General features: G+C 42.0%; 1 protein-coding gene across 4 annotated transcripts in view; it reads right to left on the bottom strand.

The window, feature by feature from the left end:
- LOC148019334 (uncharacterized) overlaps positions 1–18,524 on the bottom strand; it is a 71,283-nt gene extending 52,759 nt beyond the window's left edge. Inside the window, exon 1 of one of the 4 annotated variants that reach the window (XR_015687580.1) lies at positions 16,266–18,524. Coding sequence is in view for 3 of the 4 variants with exons in the window: in XM_087660946.1 (XP_087517072.1) it covers positions 16,266–17,849 (1,584 nt within the window). In the remaining variant the exon portion in view is untranslated. The remainder of the gene's footprint in view (positions 1–16,265) is intronic. The other 3 variants (XM_087660946.1, XM_087660945.1, XM_087660944.1) reach the window with 3 other exon arrangements.
- Between the last annotated feature and the right edge of the window lie 618 nt (positions 18,525–19,142).

Here is a 19,142-nt window from a genome sequence, read left to right as displayed (position 1 = left end):
CGATTCAAATTGAGCCCAAGTTTCAGGTATTTTATTTGCCTCCTTTAAAGTTCTCCACCATTTATATGCTTTCGGCCCCAAGGTTAGACTGGCCTCCAGCGCTTGGAGATGTGGTGGAGTATTCTTTAATTTGTGCAAATCTTCCCATTTTTGGAGGAAATTAAAGATAGTATCTTTATTTCTGTCTTTTTCCTCCCCATGAAACTGAGGGGGTTTCATATCTTTTAACAATGGGTTATCCCTCAGCTTTTGGTGGGGTTCCCTAGGGTCTCGCATAGTCACATCTAGATCTTTCAATGAAGACGGAATATCTAAGGTCTCTACCTTACCTTTATCCCTTTCTAATAATAAGGCTAATTGGGATTTTATTTCAGTGAGTGCTTGAGTTAGCAACTCCATTTGAACCCCCTGTGCTTGCACACGAGCAGTTAGATTATCAAATTGTTCTCGTGTAGCAAAAAATTCTTCCCATTGTTCTTCTTGTATTTCTGTTTCATGGGGATCCACCATAAGGTGGTCCCCAGAACTAGAGCCTTCGGTTGCCCCCTCTTTCTATTTCCCCTCCATTAATACACTGGAAGTAGAAAGCAAATATAAGAAATTTGCCTACAAAGAAGAGATACTTCCCCGATTACAGAGGGCACAAAGAATGGTGCAGCTTTCCTCAAATCCGCGCTAATTGTGTGCAAATTACACGAGAATAAAGCCTGTCAGGCAGGAACGTTGGGTAAGGATGTGATTAAACACCCCCCCGCCAAGTCACGTGGGAACAATCTGTGACCAAAGTTGTAACTGGAAGCAGGACTTCGCCCGACTTGCACCGTCCCACCGGACTTCGCCCAACTTGCACCATCCCACCGTGTTATAGCTAGAAGTAGGACCTCGCCTGACTTGCGCCATCCCACCGTGGTCTTCAACACGGAAGTAATCAAAGCGTCAAAAAACGGGGACTTGAACCATCCCATCGTGGTCGCCAACACGGAAGCGTCTGAAGACGGAACCCAATCACGCTTTCGATCGAAGCGGCTGAAGACGAGGACGAAACCCTTTCGACAGGACGTGGGCCGACGGCTCTGATACCAGTGTTAGATGGTTCAAGGTAAGTATTACGTTTTGTATCAGATTTGTCTTCAAAAATAGTATTAGATGGTTCAAGGTAAGTATTACGTTTTGTATCAGATCTATCTTCCGTTCATGAACAACTCCGTTACGGGAAAACAAGCTCGAGAGAGATCTGTCTCTCCTCCCGACCACGCTTAGAAAGTTCTCACAGTGCCACCCCGTCGTGACCCATCTACCAGCTGTCATTACCTGGTGAGTTCTACTATTTTAGTATTACTCACTTACTTCCTAAGCTCCCCTTAACTCTGTACGGACGCCCAAAGCCCCCGGACGGTCATCCCTTTCGCTTGTCTCCCCATAAGTTACATTTATTAATATAACAAGGCAATACAAGCGCAGGATCCAAAGTCATCTTTTCTTTTAATGCATCAAATGCTGAAATCTCCACTGCTGTCCATCTGAATGGCACATTCTTCTTCTGCAATGCATGCAATGGAGAAGCAATTTCAGCAAAGTTCCGTACATACTTCCTGTAGTACGAACATAAACCCATAAAGCTACGGATCTTATGAACATTTCGAAGATGTAGCCATGAGCAAATTGCCTCAACTTTAGCAGGATCCATACGAATGCTATCAATCGATACAATGTGGCCCAAAAAGTAAATTTCATGCAAAAAGAATTCACTTTTCTTGCCATTAATCAACAACTGATGCCTACGCATCTCATTAAATACTATGGCCAAACGCTTGCAATGCTCGGCCTCATTCTTCGAAAAGACAATCATCTCATCAAAGAAAGTGCCCACAAATTCCCTATGCTGCCGAAAAATGCAATCCATCATTCTATTAAACGTGGCAGGAGCATTCATGAGTCCAAATGGCATGACAAGAAACTCATACAAACCAAAAGATGTTCGGAAGGTTGTCTTGGATACATCCTTACGCCTAATCCGAATTTGATGGTAACCACTTTTGAAATCTATACGGCTGAAAATGGCTGCCCCTGGCAATCTATCCAAAATATCATCAATCCTAGGGATCGGAAATCTATTCTTTATCGTGATTTTATTCAAAGCACGATAGTCAATGCACATACGCCATGACCCATCCTTCTTCTACACTAGAAGCATTGGAGAGCAAAACAAAGATAAATTGGGCTGAATCGGCCCTTTCTCTAACGGCTCATTTACTTGGCTCATAATCTCCTGTTGGGCTACACTAACCTTGTAAGGTGGCTTATTAGGTGAGCTATTGCCAAGGATCAAATCTATGTTATGATCCACAGGCCTTTCAAGTGGCAAGTGTCCCGAAAGTGACTAAGAAAAGCAATCAGCATACATTTGCAAAAATGACATGCGATCTTTATCCAAAGTAGTCACATTCCCAATATTTCCATTATTACTTTTATCCTTAGTGAAAACTAAGTAAGCTGAAATATGATTTTTCATTACTTTGGAAATAGCAGAAGTGGATACAACAGGGACAGATTCCCCTTTCAATTTTACATCCAAAGTATAAACTTTGCCTCTATGGAAGAGGGTCACAATCTTATCATGAGCATCAATCACTGCATGCACATAATGACACCAAGGCATACCAAGCAAGACATCACATCCTTCCAATGGAGCAATAAAGAACTCTTCGCTGTCCACATAACTTTGAATGTGCAAACGAAGCTTTCCAATGATAGGAGTGACCAGCTCTACATGTCCCTTACATGCCATACCAATCTCACCCATGGGCCCCATCTCATCCTCTCTAATGTCTAAACGGGCTGCCATATTAAGAGAGATGAAATTTGACCGTACCCCTAGATCAAGAAAAATCAATGCATGCTAATCTCTGATTTTGCCCCATGTCTTGCTAATCTGCCACTACATCAAGCACTAAACCAGCAGTGGTTTTGCCTTTCTTTCCCTTATTTATCCTCCTTTTCAACTTGTTGTTTATTAGGACAGCTGCATGCCATATGCCCTTCCTATTCACAAATATAGCATTTATTTGCAGCCATTAGCTCCCTACGTCGTGCATCACTTTTCCCACTCTTTCTCTGTGATCCATTCCTCTTTCCATCCCTATTTTCAAATCTGCCCTGATTTTCAGCTTTATTTTCAGATTTACCCTTTTTCTCAGCCTTTGCCTCTTTGACATGTGACTTGGCATCATCATCATGGAATCCTGCATCCTTTCCACGCAGCAATGTGTCGGCTGTAGTAGCAGTTTCTATAAGCTGAGACATGCTGGAAATAGTGGACTTAATGCAAAAATCCGAAATACCCTTTGGCAAACCACAAATATACTTCTCCACCTGCTCATGGAGGGGTACTATGCGATAAGAAGTAAATGGCAGCAACGCATCCCAAAACTTCTTATTATATTGATCCAAGTTCTTGTAGTCTTTGAAATTCAACTGATTCCAAGCTGTCACAATATCTACTTCACATGGACTTGTCAACCAATTTGAAGCAAACATTTGCTTGAACTGGATCCAAGTGGTAGGTGACTTCCCTTGAATAAGAAGTGTAGAACACCACTACAATGTATTTCCCTTCAAAAATGTGGTTGCCTTGTGTATCTTAGATCCCTCTATGAAGTTGCCTCGAGAATAGGCTGCATCAAACTGCTGAATAAAAACAAGTGCTTTCAGCCTATCTTGTGCACCACTGAGAGGCTCAAACTTCACGCTTTCGCCATCTTCGTCATAGTCCTTCGATGGACCTATAGGAGTCAAGTTATCATAAATGGGCTGCTGCAAAAAGGGTGCATTGGCTGTATTTGTATAAAAACCAGCACTATCTGAAGCACCTACATGACCAGCACCAAATCCTTGTGCTCCAGCAGTCCTTGGGGGTGCCGATACATATCCATATGGCCCGCTTTGTGCCCCAGGCATCATGCCTATACTACAATACATGGGGTTAGGAATTCCACTTGCATTACCCAGATACATTGGGTGTTGTGAGCCATACATTGGCTGCTGCATACCATAGGGATTTGTGCCATACATCCCCATATACGGTGCCTGTCCAACCATAGCATGAAAAATGGTACCACCACCAAAGTATCCTTGCTGTCCCATGCTTGCATGTGCATAATTGCCTTGCTGCCCATGTTCCCATGGATTGGCACTACCAAGTTCTCCATGCATTTGCACTTGCTACCCCACGGATACCAACTGTTTGTGCTCATCAGGCATTTTGGGCTCTTCTAAAGAAGGCTTAGGCATTTCCTTCGGTTCTTGTGGCTATCCCAAAGCTATAGAAGGTGTCTTCTTCTCTTTGCCTTTGCTGTCCTTCTTTGGGGCATTCAAGAATCGAGTAAACTGGGGATCCTCTGCCAATTCAGCAAAAAGATTTTGCTGTTGTACGCATTCGATCCTTGAAGCTATCATCAAATTCTTTAGCGCTTGCTGGTCATCAACCTCTTTATGCATTGAAGTGCCAACATTTGGGCCATTTCCCACATTTTCACTATCTTGTCCATATTGAGAACCATGCCCAACATCAATCATTGCATTTCCCCCTTCACCACGTGATTGACCAAGGAGTGATGCATCCTCTCCACTTGATCCCGTATCATCATGTGAAGACATGCTTGCTGTAATTCACTGTTGAGAACAATTTCAGTAATAATGCAATAGTCCTAAGTTACAATCAAGTACCACGAGCCCACCAATTCAAAGGATTTGATGGTATCCCGGCAATGGAACCATGAAACCAACCTTCCTTCCGTGGACGGGTGGTAAATCCCTAATTACAACTTAATTACAGCAACAAAAAATAAATGCAAATCTGAAAATACAAATTTACATATTGATCTCGGGCAATGCACACCCAATTGGCCCCAAAATTAGCACCCCTTTCAGTATTTCTTTAGCTTTATTGACGAAGAAGTTGATTTACTATGGGATTCTCCCGATCCCCTTCATAATCCAAACTCCCCTTGCTATCCAAAGTGACTAGCAAGTCTTCAATCTGATTTGCCCCTTGATTCGGGCACTTAATTGGCCTTCACCCACTTCATAGACAATGGAAATGCCCCAAATTCAATGGATGGCTAGTCCTCCACCTGAATTTAGCTGAAATTCATCTTCAGCCCTGAAAAATCCAAGACTTGGAGCTTCCAATTTTCGGCATGCTTCCCAAGGCTACTACTAAACCCTAATTTTGGCTGTAAATTAGGGTTTATAGTAGAGAAATTTGCAATTTCTCAGCCTCCAAGGGTCCAAAATGCTGAGATCTTCAAAGCAAGGCTGTGAAATGGCTAGCAGATGAGAGAGAAAGCTTTAGAGAAAGAAAATCCAGAGTTTTGTCGCGAAGAATGACTGAAAATCTGTCAAATGCATCTATTGCCCTGCCACAACAGCATTAAATGTTGTCGCCTACAGCTGAGACATCCAAATCAGCTGTCATCTTATGCTTGGATGCAATCGCCCAGCTGTGGAGGGTCCGAAATTACAATCGCCTCCTCAAAACTCACTCATGGCTGGCTGCAATGGCTGAAAATAGACTGGTCATGGCTGCTCACAATCTCCCACATTTGCTACAGCAAGAATAATCTCGTTTTTCCTCTTCTTCAACCTTTTACCAGCCTGTATGGGCAAGTTTGCCAAGTGGCAGCCTTCCCAAATGGTTTTTCCAACATTATCCATCATTCAATATCAATTTTCAGCCTTTAATTACTGAAAATTAATCTAATAATTATTTCAGTGCCCAAAAAATTTAACCCAATAATATTAATCTAATAATTATTTCAGTGCCCAAAAAAATAATCTGATTGGCCGATAATTAAACTGGCTAGGCATCTTCCACTCCCAAGTCTCTCTGTGCCATCTTTGACCATTAGATCGGTGTTAGATACCATTAAACGCCACATCTCTAGTGTCATCAACTGACACTTATAGCCAAATGAATGACCTAGGCCAACAATTGGCACCAGATACCACCAAGTACCTTTGCAACATAACTTATAGCAACTTTTGCCTTTGACATCCGTGATTTTCTTTGGGTCCCGAGCTCATAAATTTACTCTAATCCCAATTGCACCTCACGTGCAATATTTACTTAATCATGTGATTAAAAATTAATCCACATGTTAAGTGAGGTCTCAAAAATACATGTCCTCATGACAAACATCCATTCATGGCTAGCCAAATGGACAACGTATTTTGATTTATATTAGATTGATGATGCTCAACGTATCACGCAAATAAAAATCATGTTACAAGGGAAGGTATATGCTTGGTGGACATGGCTACAACCCAAGCCAGAGACATGGACAAATTTTCAATCTATATTTTGGAAGCATTTTGTAACCGATGATCTCATTGAAATTTTTCATGAATTATTTGAACTAGATATAGGAAAGAAAAGCTTGGATGTATATTCACAAGAATTTAAGGATTTGTTACATAAAACAAAGGCCTTGGACAATCCTCAAGCAGTAGTCTATATGCAATACATTTTCGGATTGCCGCTAGACTACCAAAACGAGGTGCTCTCCAAACTCTTATACTCGCTTGAGGATGTCTACAAATATGCAAAAAAAAATTATATCACTTTGGCTACGAGTAGGGATAGCCAATTGATGGGGGGTTTCCATCTAGCTGCCTCTATCTTTACGTGAAAGACATCTTCTACCCCAACAGCAACTCATCAGTCATCTTCGAAGTTGCACAAGAAGAAAGATGGTAAGCATAAGGTCACTCACATTGAGGACCGCTCAAAGGGTCATTGTTTTACTTGCCATCAGACAGGTCACTTTCGCGGCAATAAAGAGTGTCCCCCCCAAATAAGAGGGCAAAATAAGACTTCAATAAACATTATTAAAGCTCCAAGTATATCTTCTAAAGTTTTATTAAAAGATTTTTTTATTAATGCAAGTAGTTGCAATGGTTATTCCATTAATACGATTGTATTTGGCCCACATGATCTTTTAAAGGTCACTAAGAGAATAAATGGTGAAGAACTTATAGTTTTATTCGATAATGGATCTACTCACAATTTCCTTTCTTCTCAGTTGCTGCAAAAACCATAGCTCCACACGGTACCCCCGTTGATCGAGTTTATCGTGTCCATTATGTGGAGGACCCTACTATGGATTGTTGGAATCAAGTGGTATTCCTACAAAGATGACTATAAAAAGCCATAATTGGTTGGTCTCTTTGTGAAACATCTCTACAAACTTTATGGTTTGCCCAACGAAATAGTCAATGACCATATCCTAAGTTCATTGGCCATTTTTTACAAACAGTTTTCCAAAAAACTAAAAACTCGCTTGTCCACGTCATCCTTGGAGCATCCTGAAACGAATGGATAGACCGAAAGGACAAATCAAACCATGAAGAGTATGCTACATGCATATATCTCCCATAGACAATCTAAGTTGGAGTGTTATTTTCCTCTCTTTGCTTATAAAAATGCTAAGCATTCGACTACTAACTATAGCCCGTTTATGCTTATATATGGTTATGAACCAAAACTACAAATCGCTACAGAGCTCAAGGGGCAAAAATGCAATACAACTTTTTACATGCTATGCGAAAGATGTTAATGATTGCTAGGGAAAGCATTAAAACAGCCCAAGCTCATACCATGTTTTATACTAATCAACATCGTACTCCTCACAAGCTCCAAGAAGACATGTGGGTTTACCTTACATTCCCAAATTTAATGATTACTGATAAGTGCTATAAATTGTCTTCAAGGTATTGTGGTCCTTTCTAAATTACCAAGAAGATAAGTAACATATCTTACGAGCTAGATTTACCTTCAGAAATCCAAGTTCATCCTGTGTTCCATATTAGTCATTTGAAAGAACAATTGGGACAAGGGGAACTTACTGTTCTCATTGAGGAAACCCCGCACATTGAGGACACCACTAGAACCCAAATTGGTTCTTAACCTTAAGACTAGGCAATCCTGTCGAACCATTTATCCTAAGTATTTGGTCAGGTGGAAAACCACCCGGAGACTAAGGCTACTTGGAAGCCAGTACATTCATTGAAGAGTCGTTTTCCTTGCTTCGTCACTCACTGAGGATATTGCTGAGGACAGCAATCATTCATAAGGGGAAAGTGTTACAACATTACGTCCTTGGACATCTGGATGGCCGCTAGTAGTATTGATCACAATGGTCATGAAGTGACTTCATGCAAATGCACTAAGGATACTTCAGGGTCAGTGCAAGCAAGTCCTATTTATAGGATTCAAGGCCCTATTGTGCAGATTCATTGTGTGATCACCACACTAGGAATCTTGGCCCATTAACCGACACATTCGTACATTGGGATGGTATGGGCTGGTGGTATGGGACGCCAACCCTTGGAATGCAATCATAACTTGGAGTGTCAATAGCTCCTAGGCTCGGGGTGAGCCCATTTTCCTCTATGCCTAGGAGATAAGTCTGATGTCCAATCCTTTTTATTTGTGGACATGGCTTGTGTCATGTTTCATGTGCAAGTTGGATCCTTGGTGGACATTTCACTTGGCTATAAGACCCTAAATTTTGCTGAAAATTAGAGTATGATAGGAAATGCATTGTTGTCCACCTCCAATCTATTGAATACTAAGAATTTAACAAAGGAAAGATAGAAATCAACTAGAGAGAGAATCTTTCAAATGGTAACACTAATGGCGCCAACGGCTTCAAAAGGGGGGGTAAAACCCCCATGTGGCTAACGAGACATCCTCTTCTATTGCCACCTCTCACTAAGGCAAAGAAGGAATTTGTCAGCCCTATCTTGCCACACGCGCACAATCTATTGTTGCCTATCTCCAAGCTGATCCAACAGCCCACAAAATGCACACAACAGCGGTAATCCTTGGCTGGAATGAGCTCACTCTCTCTCTCCCTCCCTCCCTCCCTCCCTCTTTTCGTAAAAGGTAATTGTATTAATTACGAAAAAAAGGTACAAGTTTACATGATTACAAGATACATGATGGCTCTAAGCCATCATGTGTAAAATCTCAGTATGAAACAACAAAAGAGTTACAAAAGTCATGGCAAAGACGCAGAGGAAATTGCCATATGCCAGGGAATTAAGTCCTCCCGAGGGAGTAAGTCAGAGTGCCGAATGAGATCTATCTGCCAATGCAAGAGACCTTTAAGCCTCGCAATATGTCCCGGAACATTAGAGGCCGAATCAAAAAGAAAGGCATTCCGAGTGGTCCAATTGTGCCAGCATCCCCAATATCTAAGAAAGTGAAACAAGATCTTCATATGCAACTGTGCCTGTGTGGGGTATTTTGGCCGTACAAAAACCCAATCAAAAGGGCTTAGCAAGAAACCAACCACAGCTCGCCAAACCGCTGACAAGAGCGACCAGATATTCTTAGCGAGAGGGCAAGAAATAAATCGATGACGGGCCAATTCCATAGTAGTGGTCCAAAAGAAACAATTGCCGTTAGAGATTCGACACTTGGAAAGGGCTGAAGCAAGAGGAAGACCACCAATCATTACCCTCCAAAGAAAGACCTTGCATTTGAAAGGTGTCTTGTTCAACCAGCCCTCCATCACAGTTGCCGTCCAACATGACTGAGATTTCCGCAATCCCCATACAGTATTAGCTTTAGTAACCAGCCATTGATGATCTTTAATCAGAAGATGATACACCTCATTAGCTGAGGCCTTTTCCAAATTCAACCGACCTACAAGGTCCCAGTCTTGCCAAGGACGATCCAAAGCAAGGGCAGGAAAGGGTTGCCTGCTCTAGAGCACTAACAAAAGCTGTTCCCATAAATCACGGTATCCACGAGGGATTCTAAAAAGCCTCCTGGCTGTACGAAACGATATCAAGACATTACGACTGGCAAGGGTGGCATCTGCAAACTGAAGACAAGCCCAAACGTGCCATGCGGTTAAATTTTGGTCTGAGCTCATGTTTGCCTTCCCAAGAAAGTAATTGCAAGGCTGCCAACAATTCCAGTTGAAAAGAGTTAGTATGTAAGCGGTCCTCCGCTGGATGCCAACGCGCCTTCTGGAGAACCAATTTCCAGGAGCAAACCAAATGAACAAGCAAGGATGAGAAAGGACTAGAAAACCGAGAGTCTGCATTAAGAACATGCCACCAGGAGCTCCGAATTTGTGTATTACCATGCTCTCTCTCTCTCTCTCTCTCTCTCTCTCTCTCTCTCTCTCTCAGCCAGCCCCAAACAACCTCCCACAAGCTTGCATGGTAGGTTCTCTCTCTGAATCTGACTAACAAGTGGTACACCTTCCTCTACACTCTAATTTCCAGCCTCTAGACTTTACCTAATGGCTGGGAATTAGATGGCTCAAGAACAATACAATGGCACACGCAATGAGTCACAAGTAATGTGCACCAATCTCCCTCTCTCCACCCAGAAGCAATCGTGTCATTGCATGTGTATCTAATGAATGATGAGTGAGTGACTAAGGAGGGAAACTACCAATAAAATAATGTTCACAATAATGACCAATCAGCCAGCAAAATTTTATGCCCAAAATATAGGTCAACCAGCCATAAAATCTCAAGCATAAAAAACAAAATGCACGCTAATCCACAAACTTTGACGCCCAAAAGATGTACTTTGCTAACATCCTCTCTCAAATCACGGGTGATCAGTACAATAAAATATACAATGATAATGACTCATCATAGCAACTTATGCAATGGATGATCAAGCCACCACCAAAGTGCCTTGGAAAGACACTGAGATCGATGTTAATTATACCAATCCATGACCACAAAAATAGATCACAATGCTTGTCACTCATGCACTACACAAAAGCATTCATGAGCATGGATTCTCCGCCTTCAACCAAAACGCCAAAGTGTGCCCTTGTATGAGCAAAGGCCACTCTCTGTCACAAAACAACACTTCATGAACTTGGAAGCCAAACCAACTCCAAGATTTCAAAACCTACCAAACTTCATCAATCCGTGTGCAAAGCCCAATGGCGCAATCTAGGTCCACTGCACTTGCATATTGATGAGGCTCGCATGCCCCACCACCACTACTCTCTCACACTCCCTCTCTAGCACTGAAGAGTCAAGAGGGATGCTAGTATACTAGGGCTAGATAATAGAAGAGGTGACCTTAATGGCCTTCGCTTTCACTGCACAAGAGGTACCCTTGGCCTTGGCCTCTGCCAAAGGGCCTAAGTTGCAATTTGAATCTAAAGACAACGATGATGATGTCATAGGAGTCCTTACCCTTCTTCTTATTCTTCTCTTTCTCCTTCTATTGTACCACTAGCTCCTTGCAATCCTTTCAAATATGCCCCTTCTTGCCACAATGATAACACTATGCTTTCTTCTTCTTCTTATTCTTCTTCTTCTTCTTCTTCTTCTTCTTCTTCTTCTTGTCACCTCTCTTTGAAGTTGTAAAAGTATCCTACTTGCCACCATATTGAGATGGTAGCCCCCCTATGAACACAAGTAAGCCTCATGCTCAAGTAGCACAGAGGTCATATGCTCAAAACTAAAAGGTATTGCCAATGTATGAGCTCATAAGGCATTGGCCACACCATCAAACTCGAGAGGAAGCATATAGAGAACAGTCCAACAAAGATGTGCTTCTGGAAGAGCCAACTATATATGTTGAAGTTGATCTTGTAACTATATCACCTAAAGAAGGAACAACTAAATCGTATCAGTCGCCTCAAACCTGATAGTTTGAAGTTGACCATAGAGGGGCACAGCTTGCATGGTTGACAAAGCCTCATATATCAACTATAAGTTCTCCCATAATTTTGAAGACATCTTGCAAGAGGTAATCGCCGTTGAAGAACTTCTTTACAGATGCATCGAAGAAGAGCAAGGTAGGCACAAGAATCATCTCTCTCTCAAGCAAGAGTTGCTTCCTCAGTTTGTCTTTGTCCAAATCATCTAGAATAGGAGAGGGCATCTAGGGACATAAGGTAGCTCCTAAAACGATGTAACACAGGTGATACTACACAAATCAAGTTTTCATGACAATAATCCACGTAAGATAGTTAGGCACCTTGAGCTTATCATCAGTTGCACAGCAACATGGAGGGGCCATTTAGATGAGGTGCAGAGGAGATGAAAGAAGGTAAGGGACTTGAGAGAGATAGGCACTTGGAAGATACAGCCCAACGCCACGAGTTCAAACATTCAAAGCACACAAAGAGAAATAGAAGTGAAAAAAGTGTAGTGACAAAAAAATGATAACCAACACGTGTGATCCTTCCTCTAATTGTATCCAAATATGGCTAAAAACACAAATTTGCTGAAAATGCAGCCTGCCAAAGAGCAGATCTACAAAAAAAGCTGAAAATGATTGCATGGCAGTAAAATCATCGACCATAGATAGGAGCAAAACATCAGCTATCCCAGCAAAAACGGCAACAAATCATATGAAAATGCAAGCAGATCAATGAGAAACACAAGGATCAGCAGCCTAATGACTGAAAACTGCTGCCAAGCACTCTGGACAGCCGCCTAGACCTGCCCAAGGGAGAATGCAGCAAATGCAAGCTTTTGGATCAGACCTGAAAACAGCAATCAAACACAGCAGGCAGCATCAAAACCAAGAGGCACTAGCCCTAATACCATGTCAAAAAAGTGTGGAGCAATGGAAGCAAAGAGACACTACTAATAGAGACTGCAATGAACACAATGAACAGAAAAAAGACCAGCAAAAACACAAGAACTCAAAGAGAATAGACTTAGGAAATGGAATCCATATACCAAGGCTCAAGAACAGTACAATGGCACAGTGAATGAGTCACCGACAATGTGCACCAATCTCCCTCTCTCCACTTGGAAGAAATCGTGCTTTTGAATGTGTATTTGATGAATGATGAGTGAGTGACTAAGAAGGGAGTGGGAGCAGAAATAATGCCAACAATAATGACCAGTCAGCCAGCCATAAAATCTCTGATAAAAAACGCACGGACTCTAACACCTAAGCTTCCTTTTTCAAGTTTCTTTTCTGGTCTTTAGGCAAGTGCCCTCAATAACAAGGCATCCACATGCACACGCACTGATTGCCCATAGTCTTGTATTGCATTCAGATCAAAGTGTACTCCTTCAACTTCATCTACGGCACTTCTTCTCTCATTCTCTATTCCCCACGTGTTCTTTGCTTCCATTGCTCACCCTCACATGGTTATCAATGGAAAGAAGAGGGAAATTTTTCCGAAAGAAAACCGCGTCTTAGGGCACGTCATTTCAAAGTAGGCCATTCGTATGGATTCTGCTAAGATAGAGTAAATGCAGCTGGCGATATGTGTGAACTTTGCATGATGTATGCAATTTTCTGGAAATATGTTCATACTAGCACAGGCTCATTTGCCATTTTGCAGAGATGCTTCACCCCTTCATTCTTTGCCAATGAAGGGATTAGTTTTCAATGGGCTGAAAATCAGATTTCAACATTCAATACACAGAAAGAGAAACTTTGTTCGGATCCGTGTTTTCTTACCAAATCTCCACAAAGATTCTTTCATCCATTGTGATGAATGTGGCAACAACATTGTGCACTCCGCTTGCAAGAAGGATGAGTAGTAGATAATGAAAATAAAATATTGCAAGGTGCCGAAAAGCCTTTGCAAGTATAGAGAAAAAGCTTTTGGCTGTCATGAATACTCTTTCCACCTAGAAACATACTCGCTAGGTGCTGATTTTGCAGTACAAACAGATCACCAGACCTTGTGTTACTTCCTTCCTTAGACTAAGTTGTCTGAAACACACATGAGATAGGCACACATTTTGTAAGTTTCATTTTCAGATAATGCACGTGGAACACAAAAAGAATGTTACCTGGTGCATTATCAATGAAACAACAGGTTTCAGGCATGTCTTGCATATCATCATGAATTAGAGGATGATGGGGCTGAAGAGCCCTACATGAAAGAGCTCAAAATGGCAACTAAAATAGAAACATCTGGTCAGGTACAAATGAGCCAAATCAAGGACCCAACCAATCTATATACCTACTAGGATGTCTGTCAGTACACACACTCATATTAGGACAGCTTGGACCCAAGGTCCATAGGCGACGAGATAAGCCTGCAGCAGTCATCCCAAATGCTATCAACAACTCAGTCACATCTCTCTACTACAGGATGAAAATGCTCTTAGGTACTAAAACACCTCAAGCCCAAGGAGGCCAAGATCTGTCATCTGAAACTCCCAGCTCAGCAACTCCTTCATCTGAATTATGTGCTCACCATTGCTCCTTGTAATGATCAAGTCATCCACATTAAGGACAAGATATATCACCAAACCATCCTCCAATCTAAAGTAGAGGTTGGGGTCATAATCTGACAACTAAAAGCCATGCTAAAGAAAGAAGTGGCAAAAGGGAATATTGAAGAAAGAAGTGGCCAATATGCCAGTACTGAGCTGAAGTTCTTACAGGAATGCGGATGCCCTCCTCAAGGACTAGAATCGCTCCCACAAGAAGATTGATGTCCCCCTTTGGAACTAAAATGACTCCTTCTAGAGTCAAAATGTCTGTCAAGAGTCCTCTCTAAAATCATGTATATCTGTGGGCCATATCATCCAGGAAACCAACTAGGCAAACATCATCACAATCAGAAGAAATATCATCTAACATGTGACCAATACAAGTGACCTTAGCAGTGAACAGATCTCCACATTATCATGAAAAACATCATCCTAAAACAAAAATACATCATAGATCAGTGGACTGTCACAAACATCCCTAGAGTGACCATAGACAAAGTCATCATCTGTGGTAGTCTACTTACAAACCCTATAAAATGTCCCCATCTAGGTGGCAAAGTCCATGGAAGTAGCATGTCAACATACAATTCAGTGTAGACTCGTCCACATAGAGTTCACACACATGGGGCTAATGCAAATGGACATACCAATTCCACATGCAAATCTTTCATCTCTGAGGAAGTAGGCCTCTTTGCTTCTAACACCAAGGGCTCATCCTCAAAACCCTCCACATTTGGGACCTGTGCAATGGCTCACCGGGCTAAAGTAATTGTTGCTGCTTGATAGCACCACAAATCTAAAACAAATTCAAATTGTCCCACACTCAGGATGCAGCCCCTCAGGCTGTTGTTGTCACCCTCCGAAACATGTAGACAAACATGAACTGTTGCATTGGAGCTTCTCTGGATTTTGCAGCACTCTCTCACTGCTCCAAGTCTCTCAGGAAACTCCCCTGTTTTTTAGACTACAGTAAGCGGCTATTCAGACTGACTAACTTTTAACAAATGTTTCAAAAAGCTGATGAAACTAGCCACGTGATGGATGCTGCCACAATGATCACGTTGTCAGTTTTGGCTTGACTTTGGGCTTGAGTTGCATTGATCATGATATCGCCTTTGTTCAACTCCTATAACTTCTCTTTTGTCACATTTCTCATCACTTTGTTGTTAACAGATGCTTTGTGTTTCACTTCTTGTTGGAGAGCTAAGACATGTGCACCTTCCTCTTTCCCTTTGTCTTTTGGAATTTTGACTGTTGTTGCACTTTCTTCTTTTCATGCTTGTCTTTGACTTCTTCTCCACAATGTTGGCTGCCACATGTGACTGCTGTGCCTGCCTTGACTCAACCTTGCTCAGCTTCTTCCTCCATGAACATTCCCAAATGGATCTGCAGTCTGATACCATGAAAGAAGACTGAATATGGAAGCACTCACACTCCAACTCACAAAGATGGATTACGTACAATGAAGTAAATCTGATCAGCTGATGTCAATGGACTAACTGATGTGTGGGATACAACTGAATTGATATAAACAAACAATGGTGGGACAGCACTCAAGGTGAGCTGGAACACCATCTCAACACAGAATCCCTTGCAAAATTTACCAGCTTACAGGTGATCCTTGGAATTTCATGAGCCTACATGTAAAGTCAGATGTTGACCTTCAAGATGAGTCATTATAATGGCATAATGGATTCTATCATTCAAACTTGCCGGAGATTTCTACATGCTTAGGTTTCTGAAGAGCAACCACATAAATTCTCACCTTTTTGTATTTTTCAGGAAAACATTTGTTAGTTATTCTTACGTAAGTTGAGACCTCTATTACAAAGCAGAAAACATGGCACAAAAAAGCAAAAATAAAAGACCTTGAATGACCTATGTTAGCTTTTTGGCCTCTAATTAGAAATATGGTGCAAAAATAAAAAACCTTGAATGACCCATGTTAGCTCTTTGGCGTCTAGTTAGAAAATATGATCAAAGTAAAGTGTGAAAATAGTTGGGGTTGTGCTACTTTGTACCTCATCAGGGTGTGAGCTTTCCATGTCCACAACTACAGGTTTTGAGTGAAAGCTGTCCACCTTGGGGTATTGCACTGTACTATCCTGAAAGCTGCTGTTTGGCTGAATACCATGCATGTTAAAATAGTCTGAAGCCAATACAACCTCTTTCCACATGCTTTCACCCTTTGGGTGTGGATCAATAAGTTGGAGCACTTCTGAAGTAATCAATGGAAAACCCAATCCATCCAAACTTCCATCATCTACACAGTTAAAATTGCTGCCAGTGGCGTTAACCTGCCCCCTTGCAACAGCCATATTTGGCCGAACAACACTATCAGACATAACGGAACTGCAAGAACGAGATTTATTCTTGTCAACAGACTCACTTGAGTCAATCTGCTCGTCAACCTCTTCAAGGTCAGGTCTTCCACATCCACTACTCAAAGAAGGAAGATGATGAGATAGAGCAGAGCTTGACTTGTGGAGCTCAAATATCTTTAAAGAATTCTCTAAACTCTGAATATCACAATCTACCTCTAGACCACCAGTTATCCTTTCTCCACTGAAACTTCCTAGGCTTCTTTGGCTGTACAAATCATCAAAATGCGACTCTTCCCCAAAAACATAACGCATATGCTCATTATCATCACCCTGAGCATATATTTTGTTTGAACATAAAAGAACCCCCTCCAATGTGTGTGATTCAGACAAAGCAGCTTGTGCCTCCATATGCCCACATGGAACTTCCACTTGTTTACAATTCTGTGGAGACATTTCAGCATGCACTACAGCCTCTGATTCAGACAAAGCAGCTTGTGCCTCTGTATGCCCACATGGAACTTCCACTTGTTTACAATTCAGTGGAGACACTTCAGCATGCACTACAGCCTCTGGCATTTCAGCAACCAAAGCCATGCGAACAAGTTTCTCCATATTAGCACCCTGTGTCTGTTGAACAGAAATGTCACCTAATGAAACATTTGAACCCACAAGCAACTTTTTTGGCTCTCCTGGCACTTCATCCCTTTGAGAATTTTCACAATGTTGCCCATGATTCAAGTTACCATCCATTGCAAGTGTTTCCTTGAAATCTCTGCTTGATATGCATGGCTGCAGGGTGGAGCATTCACTTAGCAAAGAATTGGTATCATCCAAAATGGGCTCAGTGTTTCCTAATTCACTGCAGAGTTGGTGCTGAAGAAAATCTGCTCGATTCTCATGCTTGGGTTCATTCGACACCATGATCTCTGCATTTTCTACACTCTGTATATCTGTGCTCAGTAAGCTTTTACCATCCCCAAAACTGATTAATTTCATGTCTGACTTATCGATCATCTGTGCAACTTGATTTACTGCCAAACCTGCCAATAGCCTTGCACTCTCAAAATAGGTCAAAGGTGTTCTTAACTGCTCTAGTCTGTCAGAAGTGGAAGCACCTTTGTTGGCACCACGAATTTCTTCACTGCAAGACTGTTGCTCAGGAATGGCATGTTGCCAAGTGTCCGTTACAGGGAATTCCGAAGAGGTTAGAAGGTCGGAGCAACTGTCAAATGAACTGGACGAACTGGAGCTAGGAGACCTGATGAGGCCCTGAGCCTCCATGCGGCCCAGCTGCGTCTCTTTTGTCCAGGGTATTATCACATCAGGGGTCCCAAACTACAGTATCTTCCTCTTCAACTGCCTCCTTCTTCTGAGATATTGTCACATCAGAGGTCCCAATTTCGGGGCCAGCTACTGTAATTTCCTCTTCAACTGACCCTGGCCATCAATGGGGGAGCTGAAATAAGAGGACTGTTCTCTTATGATAGCCATTTTCAATACAAAGCTCCTGCAAAGCCCCTGCTATGAACAGGACAGAGCTCCTGCTACTGAGAATTAGAGAAAGTATGGAGCGCCCATATTGATTACCCATGTTTAATTCACCTGATATCGATTGCCCAAATTCAATTCACCCGATACTGATTACCCGATTACTTAATTCCATCCATCCGCAGCAAAAAAGGACCAAAGGAAGCACGATCCACCTAATCGCTACTTGAATTCTTCATGTTTTAATCCGTTCCGTGTTTTTCTTGTGTATTCCTGGCAAAAGATTTCATCTGCAGAACGACAGATCGCCCGTGTAAAGCTCGCTTTGATCGCCGACACAGTTTTTTTTGGGTTTTTTGCACCCGGAGGAACTCACATAAAAGAAAATCGAAGTCCAGGGGAGTGCTGCCCTTCCACTAATCTTCAGTTTTTTGTGCTATTGTGATTTGAAAATGATTGAAGTGTCACAGAAGAGTCCATAGTTAACTTAGACCCGGTTGATAGCGTATCAGTTGCATGTCGATGCTTACATTGAGACTTGTAATCGAGGGGCACCCAAACCATTGACTACCCTCTCAACATGTGTTCTCATTGCAATGTCCATCTCGGTGACTAACCAAGTGAAGCCATAGTCACTATCACTATTCACATTATACAAGGCGCCTTCATATCACCGCTTATAAAATTTTAGAGGCGCCCCAAGCCCTTGATTAGTTGCCTTCCTCGTTTATGGTGACATTTAAAATCAGCTTCCTTAATTAAGCCTTTTAAGAAACATGGTTCATTCGCGTAATTTATGGCACAGACACGAATACAAAGCAAGCAATCCTTTGCCAACAAGTTCAAACAAATTCCTTAACTCATCTTTACATTAATCTTTGTCTCTTGCTCATACAAGAGAAATTATGTATCCCTTCTGTCCAACAAAAGTACCCGGTCCAAATAACATGGCACCATAATTCTCATTCAGTATCTGGAATAGGACCTTCCAACGCCCTAGACGTTGGGCTCACGCTAGTCTCCAACTCCGTCTCGAACTCGGCAAGGGGTGCCCAAAGCTCCATACCCCAAGCAATCTAGGAGTGA

Source organism: Lygodium microphyllum, chromosome 20 (assembly GCF_053477565.2).
Source record: "Lygodium microphyllum isolate KBCC chromosome 20, Lygodium_microphyllum_v1.1.10, whole genome shotgun sequence".
NCBI classification, from domain to species: domain Eukaryota; kingdom Viridiplantae; phylum Streptophyta; class Polypodiopsida; order Schizaeales; family Lygodiaceae; genus Lygodium; species Lygodium microphyllum.
The sequence above is the reverse complement of the archived record's forward strand: the minus strand, read 5'-3'. Positions and strand labels throughout refer to the sequence as shown.